At 44.6% G+C, this 16232-nt stretch overlaps 1 protein-coding gene across 1 annotated transcript; it reads left to right on the top strand.

Moving 5' to 3' along the window:
• The first annotated feature begins 7919 nt into the window (after positions 1-7919).
• LOC143360652 (uncharacterized) lies at positions 7920-16146 on the top strand. The gene is made up of 5 exons (XM_076799693.1): positions 7920-8503; positions 8617-8789; positions 10653-11063; positions 11147-11538; positions 12307-16146. The coding sequence occupies exons 1-5, from the start codon at positions 8211-8213 to the stop codon at positions 16144-16146; spliced, it is 5109 nt and encodes a 1702-aa protein (XP_076655808.1). The 5' UTR covers positions 7920-8210.
• The last annotated feature ends 86 nt before the right edge of the window (positions 16147-16232 follow it).

The raw sequence follows: 16232 nt of genomic DNA, 5'->3' as shown, positions 1-16232 counted from the left end.
CGAGAGGCCGGCGAGGGGATTATTACCTCCAGGAATATGGTTTCAATTTGTTAGTTAGGTACGCGGACGCACCCAATGCGAAATCGGAGAGTCACTAGGATAGACACGCGGCGAACCCGGGTACAAAACCGGGAAACTGCTAGGAGGTTGTATAACAGCGCGGACGAACCCAATGCGAAACTGGGAATCCGCTAGGAGTTGGATAACTCACAGACGCACCTGATGTGAAATCAGAGTGCTGCTAGGATACGGAAGAACCCAATACAAAATCGGGGATCCGCTAGGATGGTATAGTTTTCGTGGACGCACTCAATGCGACACCGGGGAGCCACTAGGTTGGAGAGATTGTTGGTTTAAGTTTAAGTTTTGTAAGCCTGCGACGAAACAGCGTTTCACGCGTTCCGTCGCGAGCTTGCGGCATACCCAAGCGCGAGCCAATCCACGAGCCGAGCTCCTCGCAAAGCGAGGCTCACGTAATGGTCCGCGCTCGCCTATATAGACCCGGCCGAAACGAGCGAGCAGCGGATCATGGGGGGATTGATCATCATTCTCTCGCTACCCCTCGTCGAGGGCGCACAGGTGTATACCTGACACCTCGAGTCAAATAATCGCCGACTCTCGCAATTAACCACCGCGCGTGCGCATCGCGTAATCATACGCACACCGCACGAACAACCCAACTCACCCCCGCACGACCAGCAACCACCACCTCCTGCGGACTTCGCCTCTGCGATTCCCTCGGAGGACAGAAAGCAGCTGCTCCCCAAGCTAGAGCTTGGGGAGGAAGACACCAAGAAATTGGGCCCATGGACCAATAAAAGGAACTCCAGAAGAGCCGGAAAACCATATCCCAGTAAAACTACAGGACGCTCACTATCTTTATCAAACTCCTACACAGCAACACTCACTAACACCAGAGAAATGCAAGGAAAGGTAAAAACCCCAACCCCCACACCCCATATCCAAATACCCACATCAAACAGACATCGGCATCGGCATCTTCCAGGACTACATTCATACTGACGACACAGACACACCACCCAACACTTTCACCCAACCAACCTCCACCCCCCCCCCCACGACCCATAAAAACAACCACTTCACCTTCCACCTCCAAACGAACTAAATTTCCACCCATATACCTACATAACAAGAACATAAACCACCCACTATTCATCCAAAAACTTACCCAAACATACGGCACCCACTTCCACACCAAATTCACAAACGACAAACCTAAAATCCAACTCGACAACACCCAAGATTTTCAAAAACTAAAACAAGAATTTTTTTCCGTGGAAAAATGCTTTTGTCATGAAGCCGGGGTTATGTGCGACTACCCCTGGGGGCTATCCCCAGAGGCTACCCACTAAAAACCCACGCCCACCTAAGCTAAAGGGGAGATCACGAATATTCGACAGGACAACTCCCAGCTAACATCATACCCGAGGGAGGGGGTTAGCCTCCCCCATTGCCTACGCTATAAGACCCCGGACTGGAGCCTTCGGATTGGGCTTCCCGAGCCCCAGCTCGGTCCACCCACAGCTCCCGGAGTCTTCGCGCCCCGCTCGGAGCCGGTGTCCCGGAGGAACCAGCCCCGGCCGAGGCAAGAAGACGCCGCCACCGGACGGAAGGGCCGTCCGAGGCGCGATCCGGCACGCCCCGACCCTTCCTACCCCACCCCCCACGGATCCCCCTCCCCTGTTGGGGCGGGACGTACCAACACCCCCCATACCGGGAAACTAACCCGGGGGGTGTCGTCCTATCACGGGGGAGCTATGCTCCGCCCATCGGCGGAGGCGCATCAGGGCGCGGGAAGTCTCCCCGCGCCGACCCCACTCCGCTCCCCAGTCTCGGGGACACCGGTTGACGCGGGGGGGCCCCCGCGCCCTCCCTTCCCTCGCCATCCCCCTCGTGGAGGGCACATGTTGGCGCGGGGGTCGTCCCCGCGCCCAGACTCTCCTAGCCGAGCCCGGGTCACGCTCCCGGGCCCGCTCGGCGGCCTCCTTCTGCAACATAACCTCCTCGCAGAAGGAGGCCACCGCCATCCACGACCCCTGGCTGCCGACCATGTGGTCGACCACGGTCGCTAGCGAGAGGTCCCACCCGCCCACCGCGGCACTCAGGACACGACGCGTCCCTGCCCATGCTGGGCATTCCTCCAACGTGTGCCGCGCCGTGTCGACATCTTCGCCGCAGTGGTCGCACTGCGCAGTCGGCTCCCGCCCCATCTTGTGCAGGTACTCTCCGAAGCAACCGTGGCTGGAGAGCACTTGCGTGAGGCGGAAGGTCAACCTTCCCCGCCTCCTGCACTATATATCGAATATGCCCGGACAATCGGACGCGCGGAGGACGCCAAAAGCGCCCTCAACTCCGTGAACATGTCCGTCCGGGCCTGGCGACTCTGAGCCTCGAGCTCTTCCTCCTCCTCGCGCGTGAGTTCCACCCCCGGCGGGCGACGGAATGAGCGGGCGATGTGGTAATGCTTCGCCCGCTCCGCCGCCACAACATGGAAGGGCGGAACCACGGCGAGAGTCCCGCCGCCTCGGCGGAAATGGTGCGGTAATCCCGTATGGCCCGCAGAGCCAGCCGGCGCCGCACTCTTTCCAAGAGTGCTTGGCTGTGCCGGCCGGCTGCGAGCCAGCGGTGCCATACGGGTGCCCCATACAGGGCAATCGACCGCACCACCTCCACATAGAGGCGGCGGACTTTCAACTGAGGCTCTCCGATATTGGGCAGTAGCCGCGCCAAGGCGGCCGCCGTCTTCTCCAGTCGGGGGGCGAGGTGCTCGAAGTGTCCTTCGAATCGCCAGCGGCCGTCTATGACCAGGCCCAGCTACCTCATCCTGGGCCCGACCTCGAAGGAGGTTGCAGCGACGCGAATCCAGAGGTCCCGACCACGGGGTGGCCGCCACGACCAAGACGGTCCGTACAGCCAGATCGCCTCGGTCTTTGCGGCGGCCACGGTCAGCCCCATTCTTCGGATTCGCCAAACCACGTAGTCCAGGGCAGCCTCTCCCAGGTGCCTGGTCCTCCTCCAGTCCCACCCTGGGCATAAACCAGGGTGTCATCCGCATAGCAGATGACACCCGTATCCGGGGGAGAACGACCCGCAGCACCACGTCGTACGCCAAATTCCACAGGAGCGGCCCGAGGACCGACCCCTGCGGGACGCCGCGGTGCGTCTCCCTCGTGTGCACGGTGTTATACCGGCCGGTGAACACCACCTCTCTGCCGCGAAGATAGTCGCCGACCACCTCCCGGAGATTAAGGAGCACCTGGAAATGATCCAGCGCCCCCATTATCTCCGTCCAGGGCAGGGCGTTGATTGCGTTGGATATGTCCAACGACACGGCGATCAACACCCCGCCCCGAACGACAGCCCGTTCCCGGTGGAGGCGCAAACGCTCCAGGGCGTCAATAATCGAGCGCCCCCTCCGGAATCCATACTGGCTGTCGCTCAGGTCGGGACCACCTCGCGACAGATGCTCGACGAGGCGGGCGGCAATTATTCTTTCGCACAGCTTGCCCGCCTCGTCGAGTAAACACACCGGCCGGTATGCAGAGGGAGACTCTGCGGGTTTCCCCTCCTTGTGGAGGAGAACCAGGCACGCACCTTTCCAAATCGTAGGGAAGACCCCCCGGCGCGGGCTCGCGTCCATGACGCTCCTGAACGCCGGGGCGAGGACCTCTAGGGCTAAGGCCGCTACACCACCTGGAACCCCATCAGGGCCGGGGGCCTTCTTGCCCCTAGCCCGCAGCTCCCGGACGGCCTGGTACAGCTCCCACTCGGTGACCCGGAACTTGTCCGACCATCCCATGATCCGGCCCGGGGTGCGTTCCCACCTCCCCTCCTCCCTATCACTGAGGGGGAAGAGGGTATCTAGGACGCGCCCCAGGAGTTCCGGGTCTAACCTCTCCGTGACCGGTGACGCCCAGGGGCGGAGCTTCCCAAGCACCGCCTTGTACGGGCGTCCCCATGGTTCGTCACGGAGGGTGAGCAGGAGCTCATCCCGGGCCTTGGCCTTAGCAGCGGCTATCGCACGCTTGAGGGCCACGGCCGCCGATCTGTACTCCTTGTACAGCTCGGCGACCCTCGGCTCCGCGTCGCCGCCCAGAAAATGGCGGCGACGGGCGCGGGTGTACCGGCGGCGGGCTCGGCCTGCCGAACTGCGTAATTCGGCCAGCTCCCCCGACCACCAGTAGACTGACTTTCTCGGGGGCTGAGCTCGGATCCGGGGCATCGCCATATCGCAAATCATTTGCAACGTGTCCCGGATCCAAGCCGCCCCCTCTTCTACCCCGCGCTTCCTGGCCAAAGGCCAGGCAGAGCCGATAATCACGGCCCTCAGTAGGTCCCCGTCCAGTCGTTTCAGCACCCATCTGGGCGCCGACAGGGTGCCTCGTCGGAGGGGCGTGTTCACCGGCGAGTCCGAGGCCACCGCAACGTCCATCAGGACGTAGCAGTGGTCCGACAACGTTTTACCATCCCAGACCCGCCAGTTGGACACACGGCGAGAGGCCGCGGCGGTCAGGAACGAAACGTCCACTATCGACCAGCCGTTCCACCTCACGCACGTAGGCACGGAGCCCCGGTTTATTAGCCGGAGCTCCATCCCCTCTGCTCAGTCTGCTAAGACTCCGCCTCGGGCGCTGATCCCGGGGTTTCCTCAGGTAGAGGACCTCGCGTTGAGGTCCCTCAGGACCAACACCGGACCGGCCATATGGGGGGCTATCATAAGCCCCAGCCGGTCCAGGAACCTCCCCAGTTCGGCGGGGATGGCTCTTTTGCGCACAGACGATTGCGCACGACGGCATGGCACACGGTTCTTTTGGACACGGTATTATTGGACACACGGTTTTTTTGGACACAGTAACATTGGACACAGTGGGTTTTCGCACACGCAAGGATTGCCCACATGGTTAAGACGCACACGCTGAGTTACGCACATGTAAAATTGTACTCACGATAGATTGCGCACAGAATGAATTCAAACTGTTGTTTATCATCTTGTGTTGTGCTGTGTGATTACATAGTCTATGATTATATACCTTCTATGCAGAATGTGTCTAAAGTATCAAAATTTGTCAGTGATTTTAATTTTATAGGTGACTGTGTAAGATGTGCTTAAATTATGAATAGTTGATAAAAATGTGAGAAAATGCTACGGTTTTAAGTAATTTATTTTGTGTACAATCTGTGTCACAAGTGTTATGTTAAGTACTATATTTGTTAAATGATCGTAATATACGCATGTAAATAGTGAAGAACATGAAGAAGCTGTAAATAGTTGAAAAAATATTTATGTTGCAGCAGATTCAAAAGGATTGAGAATACATAATTTGGGAGCTAGAATTTGATCAGATTAAGTAAGGTAAGTATTTCTATCTATCAAAAAGGTACGGATGGAATAAACCAGATACTATGTGGCTTATTTTATTTTCTTTTTACTGATGATATAGTGATTGGCAAACAAGAATACGTACACGAATATTAAGTTGCTCTTAAAAATGCGTATATTGACCTGTTGCGGTCCTATTTACGTCGACTTAGTCTAGAAATGTTATTTTTGCACAACTGCTCGCGTATTTTACATATTCATATTCCATTCATGAATAATACCATAATTACATATTATATAAATACCATAATTACATATTACATAAATCCCATAATTAAATATTATATGAAAGCAATTCTAGTTTTCACTGTTCTAAATATATTGCTAATATACTTATTTTATCTGGATTAAAGCTAAATTGTATGATATTATAGCAAGTTCTAAAACTATATGAGATGGAACTGTGTGGACCGCAAGGGATTAAGCATTCTAACAAGGTGTGATAATTTCACCAAATGTGTATATACGTTAGTGAAATAATAATAATTTTTTTATATGACAAATGATCCTTAATTATGTCTTTTATTTAAAATGTAACGACAACTCTTTGAAAAAGCATAAGCAAAAAAATATTGAATTTTTAAATTGTAATATATTTTATGTGTTCTTGATTTAAACACAGTGATTGTTGACACTACCTATCACGATAGAACCATTGATATTAATAAACTTGTAAGTACAAGGTGTATTACCTAATTTATTTCAGAAATCCTTAAGTCATTTAATGTTATTTACAACATTAATAGTAAAAGATGCTTTCATGTTTCAGGTATTTCTTTACATTTTACTTATCTTTTTTTCAGAGCTAGTCCAGTGTATTTGTTATATATGTTACAATAATTATATTTTTATATTGAACTTTACTTATGTACATAAAATAATAGTTACATGTATTAATTCTTGAAAAATTGTTTTAGGTCATTATGTTGCCACTAAGATATGCTGCAGTATTTCTTCCGCCACTTTTGTGGAATACTTACTGTTTACGAGAAAAGCGGTGGTCCGATCTAGTCCAAGACATACATATATATTGGCAACATGTTGGAGACAATTTAATGGGCGATTCTTCAAGACAGTACGAGACGAAAATCAAGAATAAAACATGGTGATATTAATTTTTAATTTATTAGTGATTACACATCCTCCTGATTCGCCAATCCGTATATCTATTTTATATATCTATCTCTAACGCTATTTCATTTATTAGCGTACTCTGTATTGCTGTTAAGCATTTTGTGAATACATTTTTATCAATACTTATCATTTTTGCTCTCGTAAGTTTATTATTTATACTTACCTATACGGATCTATCAGTTAATAAGTAATATGGCATAACATCTCCTGTCACAGTGTAATAGTATCACACGTCGTTACATAATTTTATTTTCTAAAGCTATGGTTTCTTGAACTTTTAACTTGCATTGTTTAAGTACAAAATGGTAATAATATTTGGTCTAAGAGCCGCTTTTGAAAAGATTCGACATTCGTACAGAATGCTTCATGGTGTAATGAATATATATATATGCGTAATTTTGGAGGCATTTAAGAATATCAATCTAATTTCAAGCGGTATACTCTGTACATTTATGGTGGAGTCCGAATATATACCAATTGGATGCTAAAATCTGACTAAAATATTTGAGATAAGTAAATTCTATCTGTAAATAGTTAGTTCAAATGCAATGAACATGATACTTTGTGATTTCTTTAATTATATTTTACAGGCGCAATCTGTGTCAAATAAAATTCTCTGAGGACTACCAAGGATTTGAGAACCTGTTATTGAGATACTGAAAATAAAATTCTCTGCCTCTGTGTATTGAGAAAAAAATTTTCATCATTATATTTTCCATCAATGTATCTATAATATATCCTCGTTCTAGAATACTGTATGTTGCATGTCATTTTAAAGTGTGTTGTTAAATGCAACTTATCCTAGCTTTTGTGACACCATTATGTTATAGTTTCACTACACGGCACACTATTTTGAGTATATAGGCATTTCAAATAAAATTCATAGCTTCTGAGCTAATACTTATTGAACTTAACAACTCCAGTATTTAAAAAAAAATACATATATTCATATATAGCGATCTCAATTTTCTACTAGATAGAAAATTTTTCACTAGTTTTTTCAATTTATATTTTATTCTGATCTGATTACTGACTAATTTTTCTATAAAACTTTTTATATGTATTTATATGTGTATTTGTTATATGTATTTATATATTGTGGATTTTAATTGTATTCAAATCTGATAGTATGCTGCATCTGTGAAAACATGAAAGATACATACAGAATGTACAAGTCTTATTCGTTTTTCTGTTATTATATGCTCACTTATGTTTGGAATATAGAACGTAAATGCCCAATTGTCGTGTAATAGATCTTTACTATCATTTACTCTTTATTAGTGCAAAATTGTATATACCTAATTCTGTGTTTACACGATAGATACGTTCCCGAAGAAAATTCGTGTACATTTTTTTATAGGTATTCTTCGGGAACATCTATCGTGTAAAAACAGAATTAGGTGTATATTATTTAGATGAAAATGTTCTATTTTCGTGCATGTGAAAGACTTCGGAATAAAAAAATATATATGAGTGAAGTAAGTAATAAATAAATAAATGAACCAATCCTAGCTTTACACACGGTCTCTGCAGTCATTTGTTTTGTCGTTAACTTTCGTTTGTTTCAGATACTTCTGTTCGTAACTTCATACATGTTCATTTGCTATTCAATTCTCTTATAGTGGTTTGTATCATTTATATTGTGCTACTTTCACTGTTACGTGCTGTTTTAAAAATGGAAAAACTTCCCGGAAAATCCGTCGGTAGCTTTATTTACGTATATAATAATTATACGTATAATAAAGACAATCGCACAAAAAATATTTTTCGCTGTAATACACGCCGTACTACGGGGTGTCGCGGGGCAATAATGGACGTCGGTGATGGTTGTATTAAATTGTTACACGATCACAATCATTCGAAACTTTTGCATAGGATCGATCAAGAGAAAATGAAGCACGAAATGCTTCAGCTTTGTCGAGAAACGGCGTTTCCATTAAAGCAAATATTCGACGATGTTTGTAGAAAGTAAGTATTAGTTTCTAGTATTTATTAAAAAGTGTGCACTGTAAAATGTAGTCTTTAAATTATGTATGTGTATATAAATTGTGGATTAAGTAATTTATTTTCTTTTATGAAAGATATCCTGACGCTGCATCTGTGCTTTCATATAATAGTGTGAAAGCCACACTTCTTCGTGAGAGACAGAAAAGTTGCCCTCCCATTCCACCTTGTTTAGCTGCTTTATACGAATATTTAAGAACCTCTTCTTTTATGGAAAATATTTATAAAATAATGATAAGCAATGGAGATGGTAAAGTAGCAATTTTATTTTCCACTGAATTGCTGTTGCAGACCCTTAATACCTCTCAATGTATTTATGCTGATGGTATTTTCTCTGTAAGTAACATACAGATTGGTATATGTGATTTAATTTTATGAAGTATGTAAAAATAGATAGTGTTCGAAGCAGTAGGAGCAAAATTAACATTTATTGTCAATATGTTGTTTTATTAGTACATTGTAAAACATAATTTTGATATATTTTAGATTATAAATTACAGTTAATTACAATTAATTTATTGCTCTCTGCTCAATTCGCTTTTATGAGAAATGTTGATAATGCATTTTTCTATAAACATGTCTTTGTTGAATTTGTCTCTACTACATCAAACGTTTTACAATATTGAAAAACCAATGCTTCTCATATAAATGCACCATACACATATACTATATGCTTTTGTATAAAAAAAAGTAATTTAGACAAGAAGGGAGTGATTCCAAGAAGCTGCAATCTGGTATATTACTCGGTTTCTTTATTGATGAATGTGTGGACCTTATATTAAAGTGACATACATTTTTTAAACGGACTGCTATGTAGTTTAATGAACCAATCCACGAAGCTTGTTGCCTTTTATGCAAAAATACTAAACCATTTTAAGTAAAATTGTGATTAATTTTCCATTTTCATTCGAGACCTACATAAAATAAATATCGGTTAAACCCATTGTTATTCAATATAAACGATTTAGTACCTTTTTTCTAAAAAATGGCGAACTGCATCAAATAATGCAACAAAAAATATGTGATTCCATTTAAAAGAATGAAATTGACGATCACATGTCCTCTATGCGTTGATACGTAACAAAATGTACTTATCAGAATGTTGTTTCCAGGAGACTATACACTTGTCCAAAGTATTTTTCTATGGAACATATATTGTATGAATAATTTATATTTATATCATGATATACATAGTTATTTTATTTTTTAAGGTTTTACCTACTCGGCCACCTATAGCACAGTTATATATTATCCACATTCAGTATATGGATACTGTGAGTACAACAATTTATGTAAATATATTATTTTAATGCACTTGTGCAGTGATTACATTTGTACAACTAGTATAGAGATATGTATCCATGTTTGTCCAATATTCCAATTTATACTTATGAAAGCTTTATTTTAAAAGGGAGTTGCTACTGTTTTCGTACTGTGTGAGACATTAACAAAGACTATGTATACAACACTGTGGCGCAAAATTAATGAATTATCTCCTATGCTTAATAAGAATTTAAGAATGACAATGACAGATTATGAAATTGCAGCAATGAACACATTGCAGCAACAATTTCCATTAAGCTGTGTAAAAGGCTGCTGGTTTCATTATAACCAGGTTTGTATACAGGGAGGTCCGTTTAAATAATAAGACCTAAATGTCTCTTCAGGTTATTGCGATGCAAAAAATATTTGTTACGTAATGTGCATGGAGTCAATGGATCAAATATTTGGCACGAATATTTTTCTCAGAGGGTCAGTTTTTTCGGAGTTGTCAAGGTCATCGATGTTTTTTGATACATAACTACATTTTTATTTTATTGCATCTAGTAACTGATGGAAAAATACATTCAGATATGTATAATGACATGACCTTGATCCTCGAAAATTGGCGTTCCTTTGCACGGACCATCTCTTTCGGCTATTGTGATGCAAAAATATTTGTTGCGTAATGTGTATATCATCAATAGACCAAATATCTGGCAAGAATATTTTTTTCCTAAGGTCATATTTTCGGAGTTATCAAGGTCGTCCATGTTTTTTGATACATAACTACATTTTTATTTTATTGCATCGAGTAACTGATCGAAAAATACATTCAGATACATTCATTCAGGCCGGAGACACGGTAGTGATCGTGACATAGTGCAAACGGGTGTACCAGACAATGACGCTGGACCAAGCGGCACAAGACGGGCCCAGGATAGTGAGGAGAAAAAAGAAGATAGTCACCCCGGTTCGCGTGGTAGTATAGCAGGCTCAGGAGCCTCAAGCATTGTGGCTAGGAAAAGGAAACTGGAATATCAAGCGGCGGAGGCTAGGACGAAATTGATGAAGAAGGCGCTCGAAGAAGGTGCTCGCTTGGAAATGGACCTAATACAAAAACGACTGGAGGCCGAACTAGCAGAACTCGACGAGGAGGTCGAATTCATAAACGAACATCCAGAACCAGCAAACAATTCGGCCACAGCGCAGAACATAACGGAATGGCTGAGGAATTCGGAAAAACAATCAACGGCAGCCAAACGTAATGAAAAGTCTATAGATCAGGAGAACGATAAACTCGATAAATTGACAACAGTACTAACGGACGTGATTGCCACGCTAAAGCCACACGCAAAAACGTCACCAACAAACCTAATGACAAGACTCACGTCTGCTCGAAAACTGCCTATATTCGAGGGAAATCCACGGAATGGATACCGTTTAAAAGGGCTTTCGATATCACCACCGAACTAAATGGCTTCACCGATAAAGAAAACGTGCTACGTTTATGTGAATGTTTACGCGGAGAAGCAAAAGAGACAGTGGATTCATTGTTGTTGACATCTGGAAGTGCAGAAGATATTATGGCATCGTTAGAGTTGCGTTTCGGTAATGTCGATGTCATATTGGGAAAAGTCGTGGAAGAAATGAAACGACTGCCAAGAATAGGCACAAGGGGTATGGATCTTCCAACGTTGGCAGCAAAAGTGCGAAACTGTGTAGTGAGCATGCAAAGCGTAAATCATCTGGGTTATTTGCATAGTCCGGAATTAATTAACAATATTATCCAAAAAATGTCATCTGCGATGATATATAATTATAATCGGTTTGCGAATATGAGACCGACCGATGAACCGAGACTCGTCGGTCTATCGACATTCCTAACGATGGAGGCAGAAATGGCGTGCAAGGCAGGGACTAGTGGTGTCACTGTAACCTCAGGGAACGCTCGAAAAGATGATTCTCGGGGGAAGGGACGAGGAACAAATGAAAGGAGAGAAAGAACAAGACGGGTGTATGCAGCAGCGAAAGGGAAAGACAGCAATGACAAACAACCAAGAAGCAAATATAGTGGGCTTAAATGTAGTTTCTGTAATCACAGAGAACACCGTCCAGTGGATTGTGAGAAATTCCAAACAGCAAATGTGGATCAGAGATGGAGATGGGCAAAGAGACACAATTTGTGTTTCCGCTGTTTGAAGAAGGACCATCGCCGGCTGCAGTGTCAAGCAGAAAAGTGCGGTATTGGAAATTGCAACAAGTCACACCACAGACTGTTGCATAAGAAAATGGTAAACCCCAACACAATGACTACAGCAAATAGTGAGGGTGGGACGGACGTCATCACAGAAACAACAGTCTACGCGCGGAAGGAAGACTGACAGAAAGGGCAGAGCCAAGTGTTTCTGAAAATTGTTCCGGTAATACTAAGTGGTCCGGCGGGTCAAGCGAAAACGTATGCCTTCCTGGACGAAGGATCAACAATTTCCCTAATCGACAAACAGATTGCCAGGGAAATAGGTACAAACGGACCCGCGAGCAAACTGGATATACTTGGGGTTGGTGGAATGATGACAACGGAAGGACGAAGCCAACGAGTTTCTTTGGAGATCTCAGACATAAGAAGAGTACAGAAACACTTAGTGCGAAATGTCCAAACCGTAGCAAAGCTGAAGCTACCCCATCAAACATTGCGGAGAAGCGATACAAACAAACACGAACACCTTAAAGATTTACCTATTTCTTATTATGTGAATGCAAAACCTACGATTTTACTGGGTCAAGACAACTGGTATTTATGCATTCCAAAAGAGTTGCGAGTCGGAGGTCGGAATTTACCGGTCGCATCACTCACCGAACTCGGTTGGGTGGTTCACGGCTACACAATGACGGACCATGAGTTTACAAATCGTTTAACAAAGGCCTTTGGGTTGACAGAACACTCAAAGCCAGAAACTGACCACGCCAAAAGTTTAAACGAAGTGATCCAAGAATATTTTGAATTAGAATCCATTGGAATTTCCAACATACTTCGCACGAACCGGCAAGAAGAAAGAGCGCAGCACCTTCAAAATACCACGACTAAAAGAAAGCTAGGGAGATGGGAAACTGGATTGCTCTGGCATACAGAAAAGGTGGATCTACCGAATAACTACTCGTATGCTCTTGAGCGGTTAAAAAATTTGGAAAGAAGGATGGACAAAGAACCAGAATTAGCAAACGCATATACCAGACAAATAGAAGATTTGATCAAAAAGGGATACGCAGAAAAATTAACTGCGCAGCAAATTGAAACAGGATCTCCAGTGTGGTATTTGCCGCACTTTGGAGTAAAGCATGTGGACAAGCCGAATAAACTGCGTATTGTCTTCGATGCAGCAGCGAAATGTCATGGCACTAGCCTCAATGACGTGCTCTTACCAGGACCGGTCTTGTTGAATTCGTTACTCGGAGTTTTAATGCGCTTTCGTCAAAGAAAGATAGCGTTCGTCGCAGATATTAAAGAGATGTTTCTTCAAATAAAGATACGAGAAGAAGATCGCGACGTACAACGATTCCTATGGCGGGAAACCGAACGGAACCAGAAGCCAGACGTATACCGCATGTCATCGATGATTTTTGGAGCCATATCATCTCCATCGTCAGCCCAATATGTGAAGAATCGCAACGCTGACGAGTTTGCAACTTTATATCCTGAAGCGGTAAATGCCATCAAATATAAACATTATGTAGACGATTATTTAGACAGTGTGGACACGGAAGATGAGGCCAAACGACTAATTAGAGAGGTAACAGAGATACATCGGCGGGGTGGCTTTCAAATGTGCGGCTGGACAAGTAATAGTGACGCTGTTATGAAAGAAATGTCCGGAGGAAATGTGACTTCAGGAACTGTTCAATTAACAGCGAAGGAAAGACGAGCATCCAAGACACTAGGTCTCTACTGGGATGCGATGTCAGACACGTTCAGTTTTAATACAAATAAAAAGCAAAATGCGGTGAGCTTACCACTACAAGAAAAAGGAATTACTAAAAGGGAGATGGTACGAACAATCATGTCGATATTCGACCCGCTTGGATTTCTGGCCCCCTTTACAATTAAGAGCAAGATACTGCTGCAAAACGTATGGCGTAGCGGCATAACTTGGGACGAGAATCTAAGGATAGCTGAGATGGGCAAGTGGAAGGAGTGGACATCCGAGCTACAATCACTAGGTGAACTAACGATACCACGATGCTACGTGGCTCGATGCCATGTAACCACCACAGAGCTACATGTATTTTGTGATGCAAGCGAGTTAGCCTACGCGGCAGTTGCCTATTGGAAATTTACGTATAGCAACGGGCGATCCACCGTAGCGTTTATCTGCTCTAAAAGCAGAGTAACTCCATTAAAACCTACGTCAATTCCTCGCCTGGAGTTGCAAGCTGCATTACTAGCGAGTCGTCTAGGACGGACAATCGAAACGGAGCACGAGTTAAAAATATCACGCCGTATTTTTTGGACAGACTCAAACACGGTATTGTCGTGGATTCAAGCGGATCCAAGATCGTTCAAAACGTTCGTTTCTAATCGGTTAGCTGAGATCGACGAACTCACGACTACAACCGAGTGGAGATGGATTTCCGGGAAACAAAACCCAGCTGATCACGCAACCCGGAATAGACCTGTTGCAATCCTAACTGAATCCAACTGGTTCCATGGACCGGATTTCTTAACAGACGCTGAAAACAGTTGGCCAAGATCACGAGCGGGGAAAAGCAAAGAACAGGCGACAGAAGAAGAGTGTCGAACAGTGGCAGCAATCGGAAGAACAACAAACCCGGTGCTGCTCGACATCCAAAGGTTTTCATCGTGGTTGCGTTTGATACGAACTACGGCAAGAATACTTATATTCGTTGAACGGTGCAAGAAGAAAAGAGGCGTAGAATTAACAGAAGACATAATGCAACGATCTGAAAAATTATGGATTAGGCAAGCGCAAGAAGAAAGCTTTGGAAATGAAATCAGATCAATAGAACAACGACGACCATTACCCGCTGACAGCCGACTCATACAATTTTCACCCGCGATGGATGACCAACAAATATTAAGATTAAAAGGCCGGGTTAGCAACATAGCTGGAATTGCCGAACAAATGAAAAGACCGGTCCTCTTAGACGGGAAACATCCATATACCAGATTGTTGGTACGTCAGTATCACGAATCAGCGGGACATGGCAGCACCGAAACTGTATTAAATGAGCTCAGGCAAAGGTACTGGATATTGAAACTCAGACCTACAATTAGGTGGGTAGCGCATCAGTGCGTAACGTGTCGCATCCGAAGAGCGAAGTCAAATCCTCCAAGAATGAGTGATTTACCATTGGCTAGATTAGGACATCACCAACGTCCTTTCACTCACTGCGGAATGGACTACTTTGGACCATTGACCGTCACAGTTGGAAGACGTCATGAGAAAAGATGGGGCGTCTTATTCACATGCTTGACAACACGAGCCATCCATCTAGAATTAGTTAACTCCCTGACTACAGATTCAACGATTATGGCTCTGAGACGAATGGGAGCGCGACGGGGTTTCCCTTCCCAACTGTACTCAGATAACGCCACGAATCTGAAAGGTGCGGACCGAGAGATTAAGCAACTAATACAGGATCTCGACCAACAAAAACAAACGGAATTCGCTAGTAGTCACCGAATGATATGGAAGTTTATTCCACCTGCCTCACCCCACATGGGTGGAAGCTGGGAACGGCTTGTGAGAAGCGTAAAAACGGCTTTGAAGGTAACCTTAAAGGAAAGGTCACCTAAAGAAGAGACGTTGCAAACAGTGCTGCTAGAGGCGGAACGGACAGTAAACTCACGTCCGCTGACACACGTATCGGTAGATCCTAGGGATCCTGAAGCCATCACACCGTACCACTTTCTAATAGGAACCTCGTCAGCTGACCCATTGCCAAATGTACCCGATGACATCGAACTATATAGCAGAAAACAATGGAGAGTAGCTCAGAGGTTAGCAGACCACTTCTGGAACCGGTGGGTACGAGAATATCTACCCACACTGCAGCCACGTAGGCGATGGACGCATGACACGAAATCGATAAAAACCGGAAGCATAGTTATTATCGCAGACCATCTAATGCCACGGAATATGTGGCTAAAAGGAATCATCAAAGCAGTGTATCCAGGAGCCGACGGAAGAATTCGAGTAGCGGAAGTGAAGACTCAACATGGGACGTTGAGAAGACCTGTAGTAAAACTAATAGTGTTACCTGTGTTAAATGTTAGTGCTACGGAGGAAAAAGCCCCCGCAGCAGAGGGGGAGAGTGTTAAGGACTGAGTTAATTATTATGTTCTATGTTAATTCTTATATAAGTTAATTTCTATGTTCGAGTTGAGAGTTAATTGGAAGATGGAAAGTATACT

This window comes from Halictus rubicundus, chromosome 13 (genome assembly GCF_050948215.1).
Source record: "Halictus rubicundus isolate RS-2024b chromosome 13, iyHalRubi1_principal, whole genome shotgun sequence".
In the NCBI taxonomy this organism is placed as follows: domain Eukaryota; kingdom Metazoa; phylum Arthropoda; class Insecta; order Hymenoptera; family Halictidae; genus Halictus; species Halictus rubicundus.
This window is presented reverse-complemented; position numbering and strand designations above follow the sequence as displayed.